Here is a 13,118-nt window from a genome sequence, read left to right as displayed (position 1 = left end):
TGTTCCATTCCATTCCATTCCACTCCATTCCATCCCATTCCACTCCATTCCATCCCATTCCATTTCATTCCATTCTGTCTTCTTTAGGCTATTATACCCTATTCTTTTCTATTATAAAACTGCTAGTCACAGCCTACCAAATTGATTTCATGACCAACTAATGGAGTCTGTAATCTGAAGTTGAAAAAAGCCCTAAAAGCTAGATGATGTCCTTATTTTTTACACAAGAGAAAGCCTAAACCAGAGAAGTTAACAAAAATTCATTTTACTCATGGATTTTCAGAAACATATAATGACATAGAAGGAAGTTCACCCATAACGGAGAAGTATAGTAGGAGAAAAATCTGTGAGGAAATTAAATTAGATCCCTTTTATCCTTCCCCAAATCCAGGCAGCAACAACTCTACTGCATTGTTGAGTGACCAAGACAATGACTCTCACTTTGTCTTCTGCCAGTAAGTTGTCATACTCTTCCTTGTACATATCCAGGTCTTCTCTAGATTTCCGGATGGCTTCTGAAGTCTGGCTCTATAATAACATAAGGAATAGTTAAATGGAATTGGAGACTTTTCAGCATAAACAAAAATACTGGGGATTCTAAAAGGAACAAAGAGTTTCCTAGTACAGGATAAATGTGTTAATGAAGTATCCATTACAGATAACATTTATAGAAGAAAGTAAACCATTTAGGGACTTGAAAAGATTAAACATCCAATCACCTATTTCTAAGTATAGCCAGCTCTGTATGTGAGTCAGTCTATGGAGCTCTCTGCATTCTTGGCAGGGCTGTGTGGATGATGAAAGTGCACAGCGTTGGGAGTCACGTGGACCTAGGTTCTGAGAGACTGAATATATGTACAGACAATGGCTAGACCCATTCATAAAAGTAGAATGCTGAACCACAACCTCTGCAGCAACCAGCTAACCACAACCTTTGGTTGGCCTCAAAGTGTCAGGACTTGGTCAATAACTGCCAGCTTCTCTAATTTTTGTTCCCATTTCCAACTTATGACCTTGCAGAGAAAGCCAAATACGTTCCCCAAACCAATAGCATAGGTTGTCCTCCTTATTGGTTTGCCACCAACTTCCTCATGCCAACAACTTCTGAGCACGGTGTACCTGAAGCCCTCCCTTCTTGTCATTATAAAGCTTTCCCACTCCTTTGCCTGCCTTTGAGTCTCTGCCAAATGCAAGTGATGGTGGCCGATTCCCTTGCTATGCCAAGCTCTGACTAAATAGCCTCTGCTTATTCTCATTTGGATGGGCTGCGTTTACTTCTACAGTTCCAGTTTCTGCTCTATTACATACTGGTGGGTGACTTGGGCATGTTACCCAGCCTCTCTGAGATGGTCTTCTTGTCTGTGAAAGAAATCCAGTACACTGCAAGCTTGTTATGAGTTGGGTTGTATTTAGAAGGTGCTTCGTATATGCTGTTTAACAGACTCTTAGAAAAAAGTAAGGTCATATGTCATTTATGATATAATGTTAAACATTCATAAATGTCCTTTATTAATATGATAAAAGCTGACATCTGTTGAAACTTATTATATGATAAGCATTTTATATTCATTGTCTCTTTAATGAACCATATCTATTCATGCTCATATTTAGATAGAGTTTTTCAGATTATGGAAATTTTTTATTCTAGAAGCTAACCCACTATTTACATGTGTAGTAAAATGTGTCCTACGGTCCAGAGAAAACAATATTCCCCAAAGAAGACCTTGTAAGCAGCTTGAAAGGTTATATGCCTTATCCAAGGTCCTACAGTCACTCAGTGGTTAAAAGCCAGTGCTTTCAACCAGGAAGCTACATGGCCTCATTTTATAAACCACAATGTCATATGAAAGCTATACAGTTCTTTTGACTAAATAATTGCAGATGCAGAATCACATAACTTTATTAACAGATTGGAATGGGAACTTTCACCTGGCCCTCGAGCAAAGTCCAGACAGGAAGCCAAGGGATACACATGGCTGAGTAGGAATGGTGCATGGAAGGAAGGAAGGGTCTAGATGTGTGAGCTCTTGTTCAACCATGAATGTATCTGTCAGAAAATGCTTGTTCTCAGATAGCAGACACTGCACTTACTTTCTCCTGCTGCTGCTTTGCAAGGTAGTTGCTCAGGAATAGTTCTCTGGAGCTTAATTCTTCATCCAACAGTAAAGAAAAAACAAGGTTATTTATTTTCAATTCCTCCTGTAGAAATATTTAAAAAAAAAGGTAGAGGGGAAATGCTCAATACTTCTGAGAGAGGACTTTCTATTGATGGTCATAGACTTGGCACTAATCAAACAAGTTTATGGCATACAAGTAAGAGAAATATTTTAAAGAAAAAGATTATTACTATATAGTAACAATTATACTGCATAGTATATACTATATAACAATTATACTACAAAGGGAATATAGATAGTTATAGTAACTATTCAGTTACTTCACTTTTTTCATCTTTTTTTTTTTTTTTTTTTTTTGAGATATAGTCTCACTCTGTTGCCGGGGCTAGAGTGCCGTGGCGTCAGCCTAGCTCACAGCAACCTCAAACTCCTGGGCTCAAGCAATCCTCCTGCCTCAGCCTCCCAAGTAGCTGGGACTACAGGCATGTGCCACCATGCCCGGCTAATTTTTTCTATATATATTTTTAGTTGTTCATATAATTTCTTTCTATTTTTAGTAGAGACAGAGTCTCCCTCTTGCTCAGGCTGGTCTCAAACTCCTGACCTCGAGCGATCCGCCCGCCTCGGCCTCCCAGAGTGCTAGGATTACAGGCGTGAGCCACCACGCCCGGCCGTGCTTTGAATCCTAAATTGTCTCATTTAGGGGAGATATTTTAAGTTGGCTCTTAAGTCCTTTTGATATTACCTAGTAGTTTCCTCATTATCTTGTGTGACAAGATGGTCTAAGCATATATTTTTCTAAACAACAGTTTTATTGAGATATAATTCACATATCACACAATTCACCTTTTAATGTGTATAATTTTAGTATAGTGTATAATTTTTAGTTTTTGGTATATTTAGAGAGTTGTGTAACCTTTGCCACAATCAATTTGAGAACATGTCATCACTCTGAAATCTTTCAGCAGTCATTTCCCATTAACCCCTCTACTTCCTAGAGGCCTCCTCCCTTCCCCCAAAGCAACCACGTATCGAATTTCGGACTCTTTAGCTTTGCCTATTCTGGATGTTTCATATAAACAGAATTATACAATATGTGGCCTTTGGTGTCTGTCTTCTTAGACTTGGCATGTTTTCAAGGTTCATCCATGTTGTAGCACGTATCAGCACTTCATTTCTTTTCATTGCTGAATAATATTCCACTGCACAGATAAACCATATTTTATTTATCCATTCACAGCTGTTGCCTATCTGGTTGTTTCTACCTTTTGGCTGTTGTGACTACTGCAGGGGCATTTGTTCTCAATCTTCCCTCTCACCCCCACTCCACACACACCACTCTCTGCCAGGCTGGTGGCCATGGTCTTCTGTCTATGACCACAGCTTCTGAGGGGCTGTCCTTTCCTATGGCCACAGGTCTTGCTGGGTTCTGGGAACAGCTCTCTTCCCATGCCTCTAAGCTTCTCTTGGCTCTACAGATGGTGCTGGTGGCCAGTGGCTTCTAGTCCCAAGATGTTTACCATTCCTTGCCATTTCCCTTAACCCTGTCCATACTTCTGTAAAAAGTCCCTTCATTAAACTCTGTTAAATGTAACCCATTCAGTATATCGCACCTGCTGGGACCCTGAGGATGCAGCCATCCTCCTGGAGAGTCCCTCCACCCGCCTCCAGTGCTGCATCATCTTTTCTTGTTCAACCCTGGCTTTAGTGAGGCACATCTTCCAACAGCTCTCTGAGAATGGGAGCATGTATATTTGAGAGATGGCGCATTCTCGAAATATCATTATTCTCCTCTTAAACTCAATTGATAGGTTGGGAATTAAGAGAGATTTTTCATCTAGTCTTTTGGGGCATGAGGATTATGCATTAAGTCAATGTATACTATGAACCAAGCCCTTTGCTACTTGCTGGAGATACAGAGATGAGCAAGAAAGACTCATGGATGCACTAAGAAATAACCTCACATAAATTAAAATTCAGGTGCAATATGTGGTAGAAGGGAAAAGAAGAGAGTGTATAGTAGGAAGATATAACCTAGTCTGGGGAACTAACTTTTAAGCTGGGACCTGAAGGACGAATATCGTCTAGGAGGCATGGAAGTTGGTAGAGAGTATGATTAGCAAAGTCGACAGAGTCGTGAGGAAGGACGTGCTGGGTGTGTTCAAGGGATGGAAAGAGGGAGTGTGGCAAGACGGGGGAGGGTGGCCAGGATGGGGCTGGAGAGGGACTCAGGCCCGGGTATTGGTCTTTATTCTAAGAACAATGGAAGGTCTCTAGAGGCTCCTTAAAAGAAAAAGTCACATAAGTAAAGCTTTTATTTACCTGGTTGACAACCATCTCTGCCTTTACTCTCCTTTCAAAGAGTCTTTTCAAATGTTCATCAAAGTTCTGTGTGCTTTCTTGAATAGAGTTTTGAAGTTTCTTCAATTCTGCTTCTAATGACTAAAAGGAAGACAATAGTAAAGTTAACCTTTGGGAATATTAAATGCTCCTGGGAAGTGGTGTTTACATTTTGCCATGAGGGAGGCCTTAAGTTTATCTCCACCTACTTCTCTCAACTCTCTGAAACATTATCCTTAAGCTATAAAAGGCACTGAGAAAATAAAGCAAGATTGAAAAGATGTTGAAACAAAACTGTGGATGTGGTAGGTTACATTAATTCTTTGCTCTTCTGACCTTTCTGTACTTATCCTTTTCTTCATTTAACTCCTTGACTTTTTTCTCATAATCTTTGAATTCTTTCCTTTCCTCTTCGGTCCACATGGCATCAGGTTTTGTCATGAAAGGAGGCTGAGGAATCACCTGGAGACATAAGGAAAAGCATATGCTGTGGGCTCAGACACAGGGTGGCAGTGCGGTGAAACCCCAGGTCATCATTACAGCACAAAAAGAAGCCCTTTAAAAGGGCACAGTCTGGCCAGGTGAGGCGGGTCACGCCTGTAATCCCAGCACTTTGGGAGGCTGAGTTGGGAGGATCGCTTGAGGCCAGGAGTTCAAGACCAGTCTGGGCAACATAGCGAGACCTCCTCTCTACAAAAGAATAGAAAAATTAGCCGGGCATGGTGGCACATGCCTGTGGTCCCACCTACTCGGGAGACTGAGGCGGGAGGATCACTTGAGCCCAGGAGTTGGAGGTTGCAGTGAGCTGTAATGACGTCACTGCACTCTACCCCGGGACACAGAGTAAGACCTTGTCTCCAAAAAAAAAAAAAAAAAAAAGGTACAGAGGTACAGTGCTTCACATTGGCAAGGACAATGACCTGACACTTTGACCAAAAGGTATGAACAAAGTGTTACACCTGCTTTTTTGTGTGACTTGGGTAAGAGTGGGCAGTGTAGGATATGCCCAGTCTCTTAGGTGATAGACTCAGAGGTATGTGTTGGTGTCTTCACAGTTAAAACTACACCTGAGCTCCAGGAACACCTGCATCAGGTATCAAAATGTTTCCTGGTGTATCTGAAGAATTGGATAAAGCGGTATCCCTGCCTTCTGTAGGGCCCCAAGGCACTGTGGTTATGGTTACCTATTTTGGTTCATTTGTTTGCTTTTTATTAGATCAGAAAGCAAGTCTTCAGTTTATAAGGGACTAGCAGGTTGTGTAATATTTGTTGCTGTAGAATTTCTAAAACTCAGGTTCATCTAGGACACAGACGGTGAAATTTAAGTAGCTCTTTCCACCCCATCCCACCTTCCACCAGGATGGTCAGAAATCTCACCATTCTCAAAATGTCTTCCTTCTTCACTTCCAGAACACCTCCCATCATGTCATTCAGGGCTCGGTGTCTCGTGTCGGTGCTCTGGGAAAGAGCCGGAATCAGAGAGGGCAGCTGAGACAGGAATCTGACACCACGTGGCAGCAGGGGCAGCCTCCCCCCCATGTTGGAATGACTGACTGCATCTGGGCCTAGGGAAGGTGGGCAGTGGTGTGGAGGAGAGAAGGGAAGGAGGCCAGCTGAGACCAGAGCGACCTCTGACAGTGACAAACGCCTTCGTGTATTTCTACAGTGGAATACAAGTGTAAGACGACTAAACCAAACTAGGAACCAGTATCCTTACAGGAAAGAGGGTCTTCGGTACCGTGTGAGCAAAACTGCATACCTGAGACTGAAGCCGACGCTCCATTTCGTGGATTGTAATCAATTCCGCTTTGGCTTTTTGCCAGGGATTAACGTGCTTGCGAGCTGTGATCTGAAAGAGAAAATGCAGCTTCCTGCTGTCATTCTTATAAAATTCAAACCAGACTTTCCTTCCACATACTGGGAGGAGGCCAGAAGACACGAAGGGTATGAAAGGGACTATCCAGAGTTTGCAACCAATTTAGGTCAAGAGCTTGGGGCATTCCACAACCGCAAGAATGAAGCATGGCCAGAATGCAGCCAGGTGGGACAGCAGCTGGACAAGGCGGGGGCAGTTAGGAAGGGGCTTGTGGGCTTTGTCCTAAGGGAAGTGACTGGCCTCTGCAAGGGGTTAGGCAGGCGAGGGACAAAACACGTTTGGCTTGTAACAAGGTCACTCTCCTAAACACAGAATGGACTAGAGTACAAGGAGAAGCAAGCTTGGAGAGATACACACAGATACAAAGTGATTGCCCCCAGCAGGGCCCTCTAGAGACCAGCAGAGTGAGGTCCTGCTGTCACCTTGCTCCAGAGTCTTAGGTCACATGGCAAGAGTCTGGTTCAGAAAAAAACAACTTGCCTAAAAAAGTACAGCAGAGGGTGGAGATGAAGAAGATGTGCTCTGAAGCACGATGGTTGGGGTTCGAACCCCAACTCTGGTACTTACTAGCTTTGTGACTATGTTCAAGCTACTCTAAAATGGAGGTAATATTGGTACCAACCTTATAAGGTCTTACAATGATAAATTTGTTTTAATCTATCTAGGGCACTTAGAATGGTGCCCAGCATCTAATGGACTGTAAAAGTACTTGCTATTATAATGCTTCCAAGTAATAAAGTTGGCTTCATGTGAGCAAGGGTTTTTCTTTGAGTGTTCCCTAGCATTTTTTTTTTTACTTAAAAAAAAATGAAAATAGACATATTTTAATTGTTTTCTTGAAGCAAATATTTATTTGCAACTGCCTCTGTGCCAATACCTTTGAAGAAAGCTGTCCAGAAAGTCCCCTTTCTCTGGGACCCACACTGCCCGAACGACCTGGATAATTACTGGAGCTCTGCTGGCCTCATTCCCACAGTGTAACCCAACCTCTCCGGCTGGTACGGTCACTGGACCGACGCTGGGCCAAGGAGCCCTTTCCCAGGCAAACCCAGAATTGGGACTAAGAGATTCTAATTCAGACCAGCTGCTCTCTGGTGTGGAGGAGATTAAAGTAGAAACTGCCAGAGGAAAACAAAATGCAGAGAGGAGTGAACTAAGAGATGAAGAAAGAGGGCTTCTGGACTCCCCCCTCCCCCTGAGGCTCCAGTCTTTGGTCCCTGCTTCTTCCTAGGCTCGGTGTCCAAATCCCCCCTGGACTCTGGGAGATTCATAAAAGAAATGCAATTATTCCTGAGGCACTATCACCTGACCTTGCTACCTGTGACCAGAGTGCTGCCTAATACAGCCGCTTCCAGCAGTGGAAACGGGATGAGTGAACAGAAACTGGGGAGAATCGCCCGTGGGAGAAGGGGAAGGTGATGTAGCTGGCCTGTACCTCCTCATTTTCCACAACGAGCATTCTCTCCGGCATCTCACAGTCCTCAAATTCTGGTTGCCAGACTTTTTCTTCCAACTCCAGATCTAAAATGATTTCTTGAATTCGAACATTTCTTTCCTTCACACGTGCAATTTCAAACACTTTTTGTTTATATGCGGCATCAAACTCTCTATTGAAAGCAGTTTTTACCTTGTAAATGATATCCTGAAATAACAATATGTTACTGAAAACACATCACATCTTGTAGCTGTACTGGCAACATGATCCCACCGTTATGCTTTCCCTCCAAAATCATTCCACAAATTATCTTTCAAGAAGGTAAAATAGTTTTTCTGGAATCTTGCTTATATTAAATCATTTCTTGGTTCAGTAATCTACAGTGGCATCTAATCTTGGGTAGGATTAAGGCAACAGTGCACCTATTATATCATGACTACTTCCTGAAATGTAAGTGGTAGCTTACTGTGCAGGCATGTTGACGAACGTTGAAGTGAGTGATGGGTGCTTGGAGGCTCAGTGGGCTATTCTCTCTACTTTTGTACAAAATCCAGCATAAAACATTTAAAAGGCAATACACAGGACTTAAGTTGGTAAGTGTCTTTGGACACATTGGAACTGTGGGGGAGATGTGGAGAGGAAGAGTCAGCCCATAGAGGGGGGTTGGAGAAGCCCCCAGAGCAGTACCACCATACACAATATTTTTCCTCTACAGAGACAGGTCATTCTCAGGTAGGAAGGAAACCTGAGCTGGCCACACAGCTGGATGGACCAGCTCCTAAGGGGACAGTGGGGCCAACTGGATTGTCCCTACTCCTGCGATGGTCAACTCAACGTGGCCTTTATGTCACCATCAGAATTCAGTCCATACATCTATCTTACTGAAGATGAAATCATTAAAGTAGGGTGAGGAAAAAAGGATTTTAACAGATAGCACGAGAATTTCTCTTGGGCTGAAATTACCTCCTTGTAGGAAAACACCCAAATAAAGTAGCAAGCTGAGACCCTGGGAGCAAGGTTCAGCAGAAGCTGAGCAACAAGACATAACTAAATAGTTCTGAGTATAAATGAACAGGAATTTCAGGGGTTGGAGGAGAAAAAGAAGAGAAAAGGATAGGAAGGGAGAGCTCAGAACATGGCAGGAGGTTAGAATTCAAATTGCAGACATGGCTTTCGGGAACAGGAATAGCCAGCATTAAATTTCAAACTATCTGCATTGGTACAATTTCAGTGCATCTTCGAAAACCCACAGTTTGGGCCTGTACATGTACAGATGTGTTCTGAGACTGACTTGTTTGGTAGAAAGTAAGGAGTAGGTGCTTAGAGCCATAGGGACCCCACACCTTATCTCTAAACCCCCAAGTTTACAGAAGTCCTTTTTTTTTTTTTTTTTGAGAGTCTCGCTCTGTTGCCCGGGCTAGAGTGCCGTGGTGTCAGCCTAGCTCACAGCAACCTCAAACTCCTGGGCTCAAGCAATCATACTGCCTCAGCCTCCCGAGTAGCTGGGACTACAGGCATGCACCACCATGCCCGGCTAAATTTTTTTCTTTTTTTTTTTTTTTTGAGACAGAGTCTCACTTTGTTGCCCGGGCTAGAGTGAGTGCCGTGGCATCAGCCTAGCTCACAGCAACCTCAGACTCCTGGGCTTAAGCGATCCTACTGCCTCAGCCTCCCGAGTAGCTGGGACTACAGGCATGAGCCACCATGCCCGGCTAATTTTTTTGTATATATATTTTTAGTTGGCCAGATAATTTCTTTCTATTTTTAGTAGAGACGGGGTCTCACTCTTGCTCAGGCTGGTCTCGAACTCCTGACCTCGAGCGATCCACCCGCCTCGGCCTCCCAGAGCTAGGATTACAGGCGTGAGCCACCGCGCCCGGCCTATTTTTTTCTATATATAGTTTTAGTTGTCCAGATAACTTCTTTCTATTTTTTAGTAGAGATGGGGTCTCGGTCTTGCTCAGGTTGGTCTCGAACTCCTGACCTCGAGCGATCCTCCCACCTCGGCCTCCCAGAGTGCTAGGATTACAGGCATGAGCCACCGTGCCCGGCCTTCAGAAATCTTAGAGAGAAAATTTTTATTACCCTGGGTTGAGCAATCACATCATGATCTTACAAGGAGATCCTAGTTGACATCTGGGTTGCCAAGAATATGGAGTTCAAAGATATCTTTTATCTCTGAGCTTACTGAAGATCTAAGCAGAAGAACGGTTTGTGGTGTCAGCCAGGGTGGATGTTCTTTAGAAAACTTGGTATCAGAAAACCCAGTCTGAAAGGTTGAAATCAACTCTCATATACAAGCTCTGTCTAAAGGACATGGACACTGGCCATCTGCATATTTCTCTGTGTTTTTTATTTTATTTATTTAAAAACACTTTTTTTGAGACAAGGTCTTCCTCTATTATTCAGGCGAGAGGGCAGTGGGATCATCCTAGCTCACTGCAACCTCCAACTCCTGGGCTCAAACGATCTTCCTGCCTCAGCCTCCTGAGTAGCTGGGACTACAGGCCTATACCACCACACCCGGCTAATTTTTCTGTAGAGACAGGGTCTTACTGTGTTGCTCAGGCTCATCTCAAACTCCTGGCCTGAAGTAGTCCTCCTGTCTCAGCCTCCCAAAGTGCTCAGATTAGAGATATGAGCCACTGCACCCAGCCTTTCTATGTATTTTAAAGACATCATTTGATTGGCATTAGGTTTCATTCAATGTGAGCCCCTTAAAAACACCTGAAGGGGAGTTTTAGAGATTTTTGAGGATAAAAAATTCACCCACTTTTAGTAATATAATTTGGTTAATTTTCTCCTCTCTGGAATGAAGTTCTAATTGGCTTGTCAGCAATGAGGTATCTACCCCAAAATCAGTACTCAGACTCCCGAGAAGGTAATTGGGCAAGTTGGCATTTTTTGCTATCTTGTCTTCCTCTTCCTCTTCCTCATCATCCTCTTCATGATGCTTTTTAACCAAGCCAATTGCAGAATGAACCTCTACAATTTCCTTTCGTAGCTAAATATAGAAAAAGATGATATGGAAGTTATGCAATAACAAAAATTCTCTAAAGGGCAATTTTGTGACAACTTACTTATTTCAACAAACAATCATTGTAAGATGCTAAATTGTCTTGCCAACAACTGAATTCAAAACAATGGATAGATCCCGAAACTGCTGTAGAAGTGAAGCTTCGGAAACTGATAAAATGTAGATAAATCAAAGGAACAAAAATTGTCCTTGAGATTATGTAACATTTATATTTTTCTGTCAGGATGACACGTGCTTGGAAGTATTTCGAGTCTTTCTTGGTACTTAACTATTAAAGAAATGTATCTTCTCTTCGTCTTTTACAAAGAAACTTGTTCACGTAGGACTGGTGGGTAGAGGTTAAGAAGAATTAGGCATGCCTTCATTGTGTGTCAGAAAAAGAGTGGACTCAAAGTTCTGGCCAAGACAAAACTACACCAAAGGGGCAGTGTTTTTTAGGGGTTTGGCAGAGATTACTGCTGAAAAGTCTGGGATGTAGGAAAACCTTAATTCCATCAGAGCAGATTCTACTTCATCCTTGGTCAATTATCATAAAACACAATCCCTGGTGATAAGGGAGGATCAAAAGAGCATGAGTGGATGAAGACGGCCTCTGAGTAGGATAAGAACAAAATCCTAAATCTCATTTTTTAAAGTATGTCCTCATATTTGAGGGCTAACCAGTGTTGTATCGGATGTAGGTTCCTTGATTTATGGTATGGATACAGGCTCCTATATTCATTAGAATATATTCTACAAATGAATAAGAAATAAAACTATAAATACATACAATTTATAAACTTATATTAAATTGTACCCCAACTCAAATCTGTATGAAGGAGACCCTGAAATAAAGCACATGACTTGTGTAAACACAAATAGATTTAAAATTGTACTTTCAGACACTCTGCTTCGATCTTCTTTTGCTGTATAACTCTCTCCAATTCTTTCTGCTCTTCCTCAGTGCGATCTTTCATTGGGAAGTTCTCAACCACATAGGGGATGTGAAAGCACTTGAGGGAAAAGCAAGATAAGACAAATCCATTTTTAGTACAATTGTGTGTACCTGGGGGTGGAGTAGGGGCTGCTTTCTCTGATTAAAATTAACTTATAGGTTATCATGCATGAGTGAAATTGACAAAGGAAATGTCCTTTAAAATAAAACAATGTATTCCATTAGTATTGATATAAACTGTATAAAATGCTGTGCTTTTGTGAAGGATTTATTTCTAGAGCAGTGGTTCTCAACTAGGAGCAATTTTGCCACGTCCCACCCTCTCTCCGCCCTTTCTCCTGAGATGTGGCAATGCCTGGAGACATTTTTTGTTGTCATTACTGGGAGCGAAGGATACTACTGTCTCTAGCAGATGGAGGCCAGGGATGTTGCCAAACATCCTACAATACACAGGACGGCCCCACAACAAAAACCGATCCAGCCCAGAACGTGCAGCTCGTGAGAAACCCTATTCCAGAGCAGTACTCAATCACATAAATGTCAGGTGCCCACAGACTTCATTGTCAAAACTGGGAGCATATTTGAAAGTGAAAAGGGCGCTGTTAATAGTTACTCACAGGAATAAACTGAGATGTTTGTTCGGTCACCCTAAAGAAAGAGGGAAATTGTGTTTGGAGGAATCTCAGTGAAAAAGCATGAAAAACAGCTCCTTAGCAAATGTGAAGGCAGGCACAGGGAGAAATGTGAATGAGACTTTGTCCACCTTTCGGTCTGTGTGGAATGTGAGAGAGGTGGCCTTTTGGAGTAGATAGGTATTAGGACCTGGACGCAGGGACCATCATCTTCGGAGAGGCTGGCTTGGAAGCACACGGGGACTGAGCAGAGAGGGAAGGAGGAGTCAGGAGACAGTGACTCATCTAGGTGGAATTCAGAATGGGAAGGGGCAAAGCAGCCTTTCGGTGCTTTGCTATCTATGGATTTTCTTACATTTATTGATTTTTAAAAGTTTCTTGCCATGAGACTTTCAAGGACAATTCTCATCAGGTTTTGTACCTGGGGTTTTATCCGTTACCTTAAGAGCTCGACCTTTCACCACCATGGATCTCCAGCATTCTTCTTTGATAAGTTCAGCCAAATAGCTCTTGGCTAGGTTGTACATCTCTGCATCCTTTCTCATCTTGAAGAACACAGATAAACGGAAAAGATAAAAATGTGGCCTGAGAAACAATGACCTCTACAGTAAATTCATCAAGTAGTCACAGCTGCACACTCAGTGACAGAGTTTGGTTAACTTTCCCTGACACTTGAGCTGCTCTGCAGTAAGATGCACTTTTGGGGAACACATCTCTGCCTTTGAGAACATCTCATGAGACTTATGT

The 13,118-nt window shown here is 42.6% G+C and overlaps 1 protein-coding gene across 6 annotated transcripts in view; it reads right to left on the bottom strand.

Moving 5' to 3' along the window:
• Positions 1–13,118, bottom strand: part of CFAP43 (cilia and flagella associated protein 43) — a 75,191-nt gene that overhangs the window by 12,363 nt on the left and 49,710 nt on the right. For 5 of the 6 annotated variants that reach the window (XM_045569355.1, XM_045569357.1, XM_045569358.1 and 2 more), the window contains 10 exons: positions 12,812–12,916; positions 11,681–11,797; positions 10,542–10,772; positions 7,769–7,975; positions 6,217–6,306; positions 5,835–5,915; positions 4,794–4,919; positions 4,440–4,559; positions 2,092–2,199; positions 442–528 (listed from right to left, as the gene is read on the bottom strand). In XM_045569355.1, coding sequence (XP_045425311.1) covers positions 442–528; positions 2,092–2,199; positions 4,440–4,559; positions 4,794–4,919; positions 5,835–5,915; positions 6,217–6,306; positions 7,769–7,975; positions 10,542–10,772; positions 11,681–11,797; positions 12,812–12,916 — 1,272 coding nt within the window. The remainder of the gene's footprint in view (positions 1–441; positions 529–2,091; positions 2,200–4,439; positions 4,560–4,793; positions 4,920–5,834; positions 5,916–6,216; positions 6,307–7,768; positions 7,976–10,541; positions 10,773–11,680; positions 11,798–12,811; positions 12,917–13,118) is intronic. The other variant, XM_045569359.1, reaches the window with a different exon arrangement.

This window comes from Lemur catta, chromosome 14, assembly GCF_020740605.2.
Source record: "Lemur catta isolate mLemCat1 chromosome 14, mLemCat1.pri, whole genome shotgun sequence".
In the NCBI taxonomy this organism is placed as follows: domain Eukaryota; kingdom Metazoa; phylum Chordata; class Mammalia; order Primates; family Lemuridae; genus Lemur; species Lemur catta.
The sequence above is the reverse complement of the archived record's forward strand: the minus strand, read 5'-3'. Positions and strand labels throughout refer to the sequence as shown.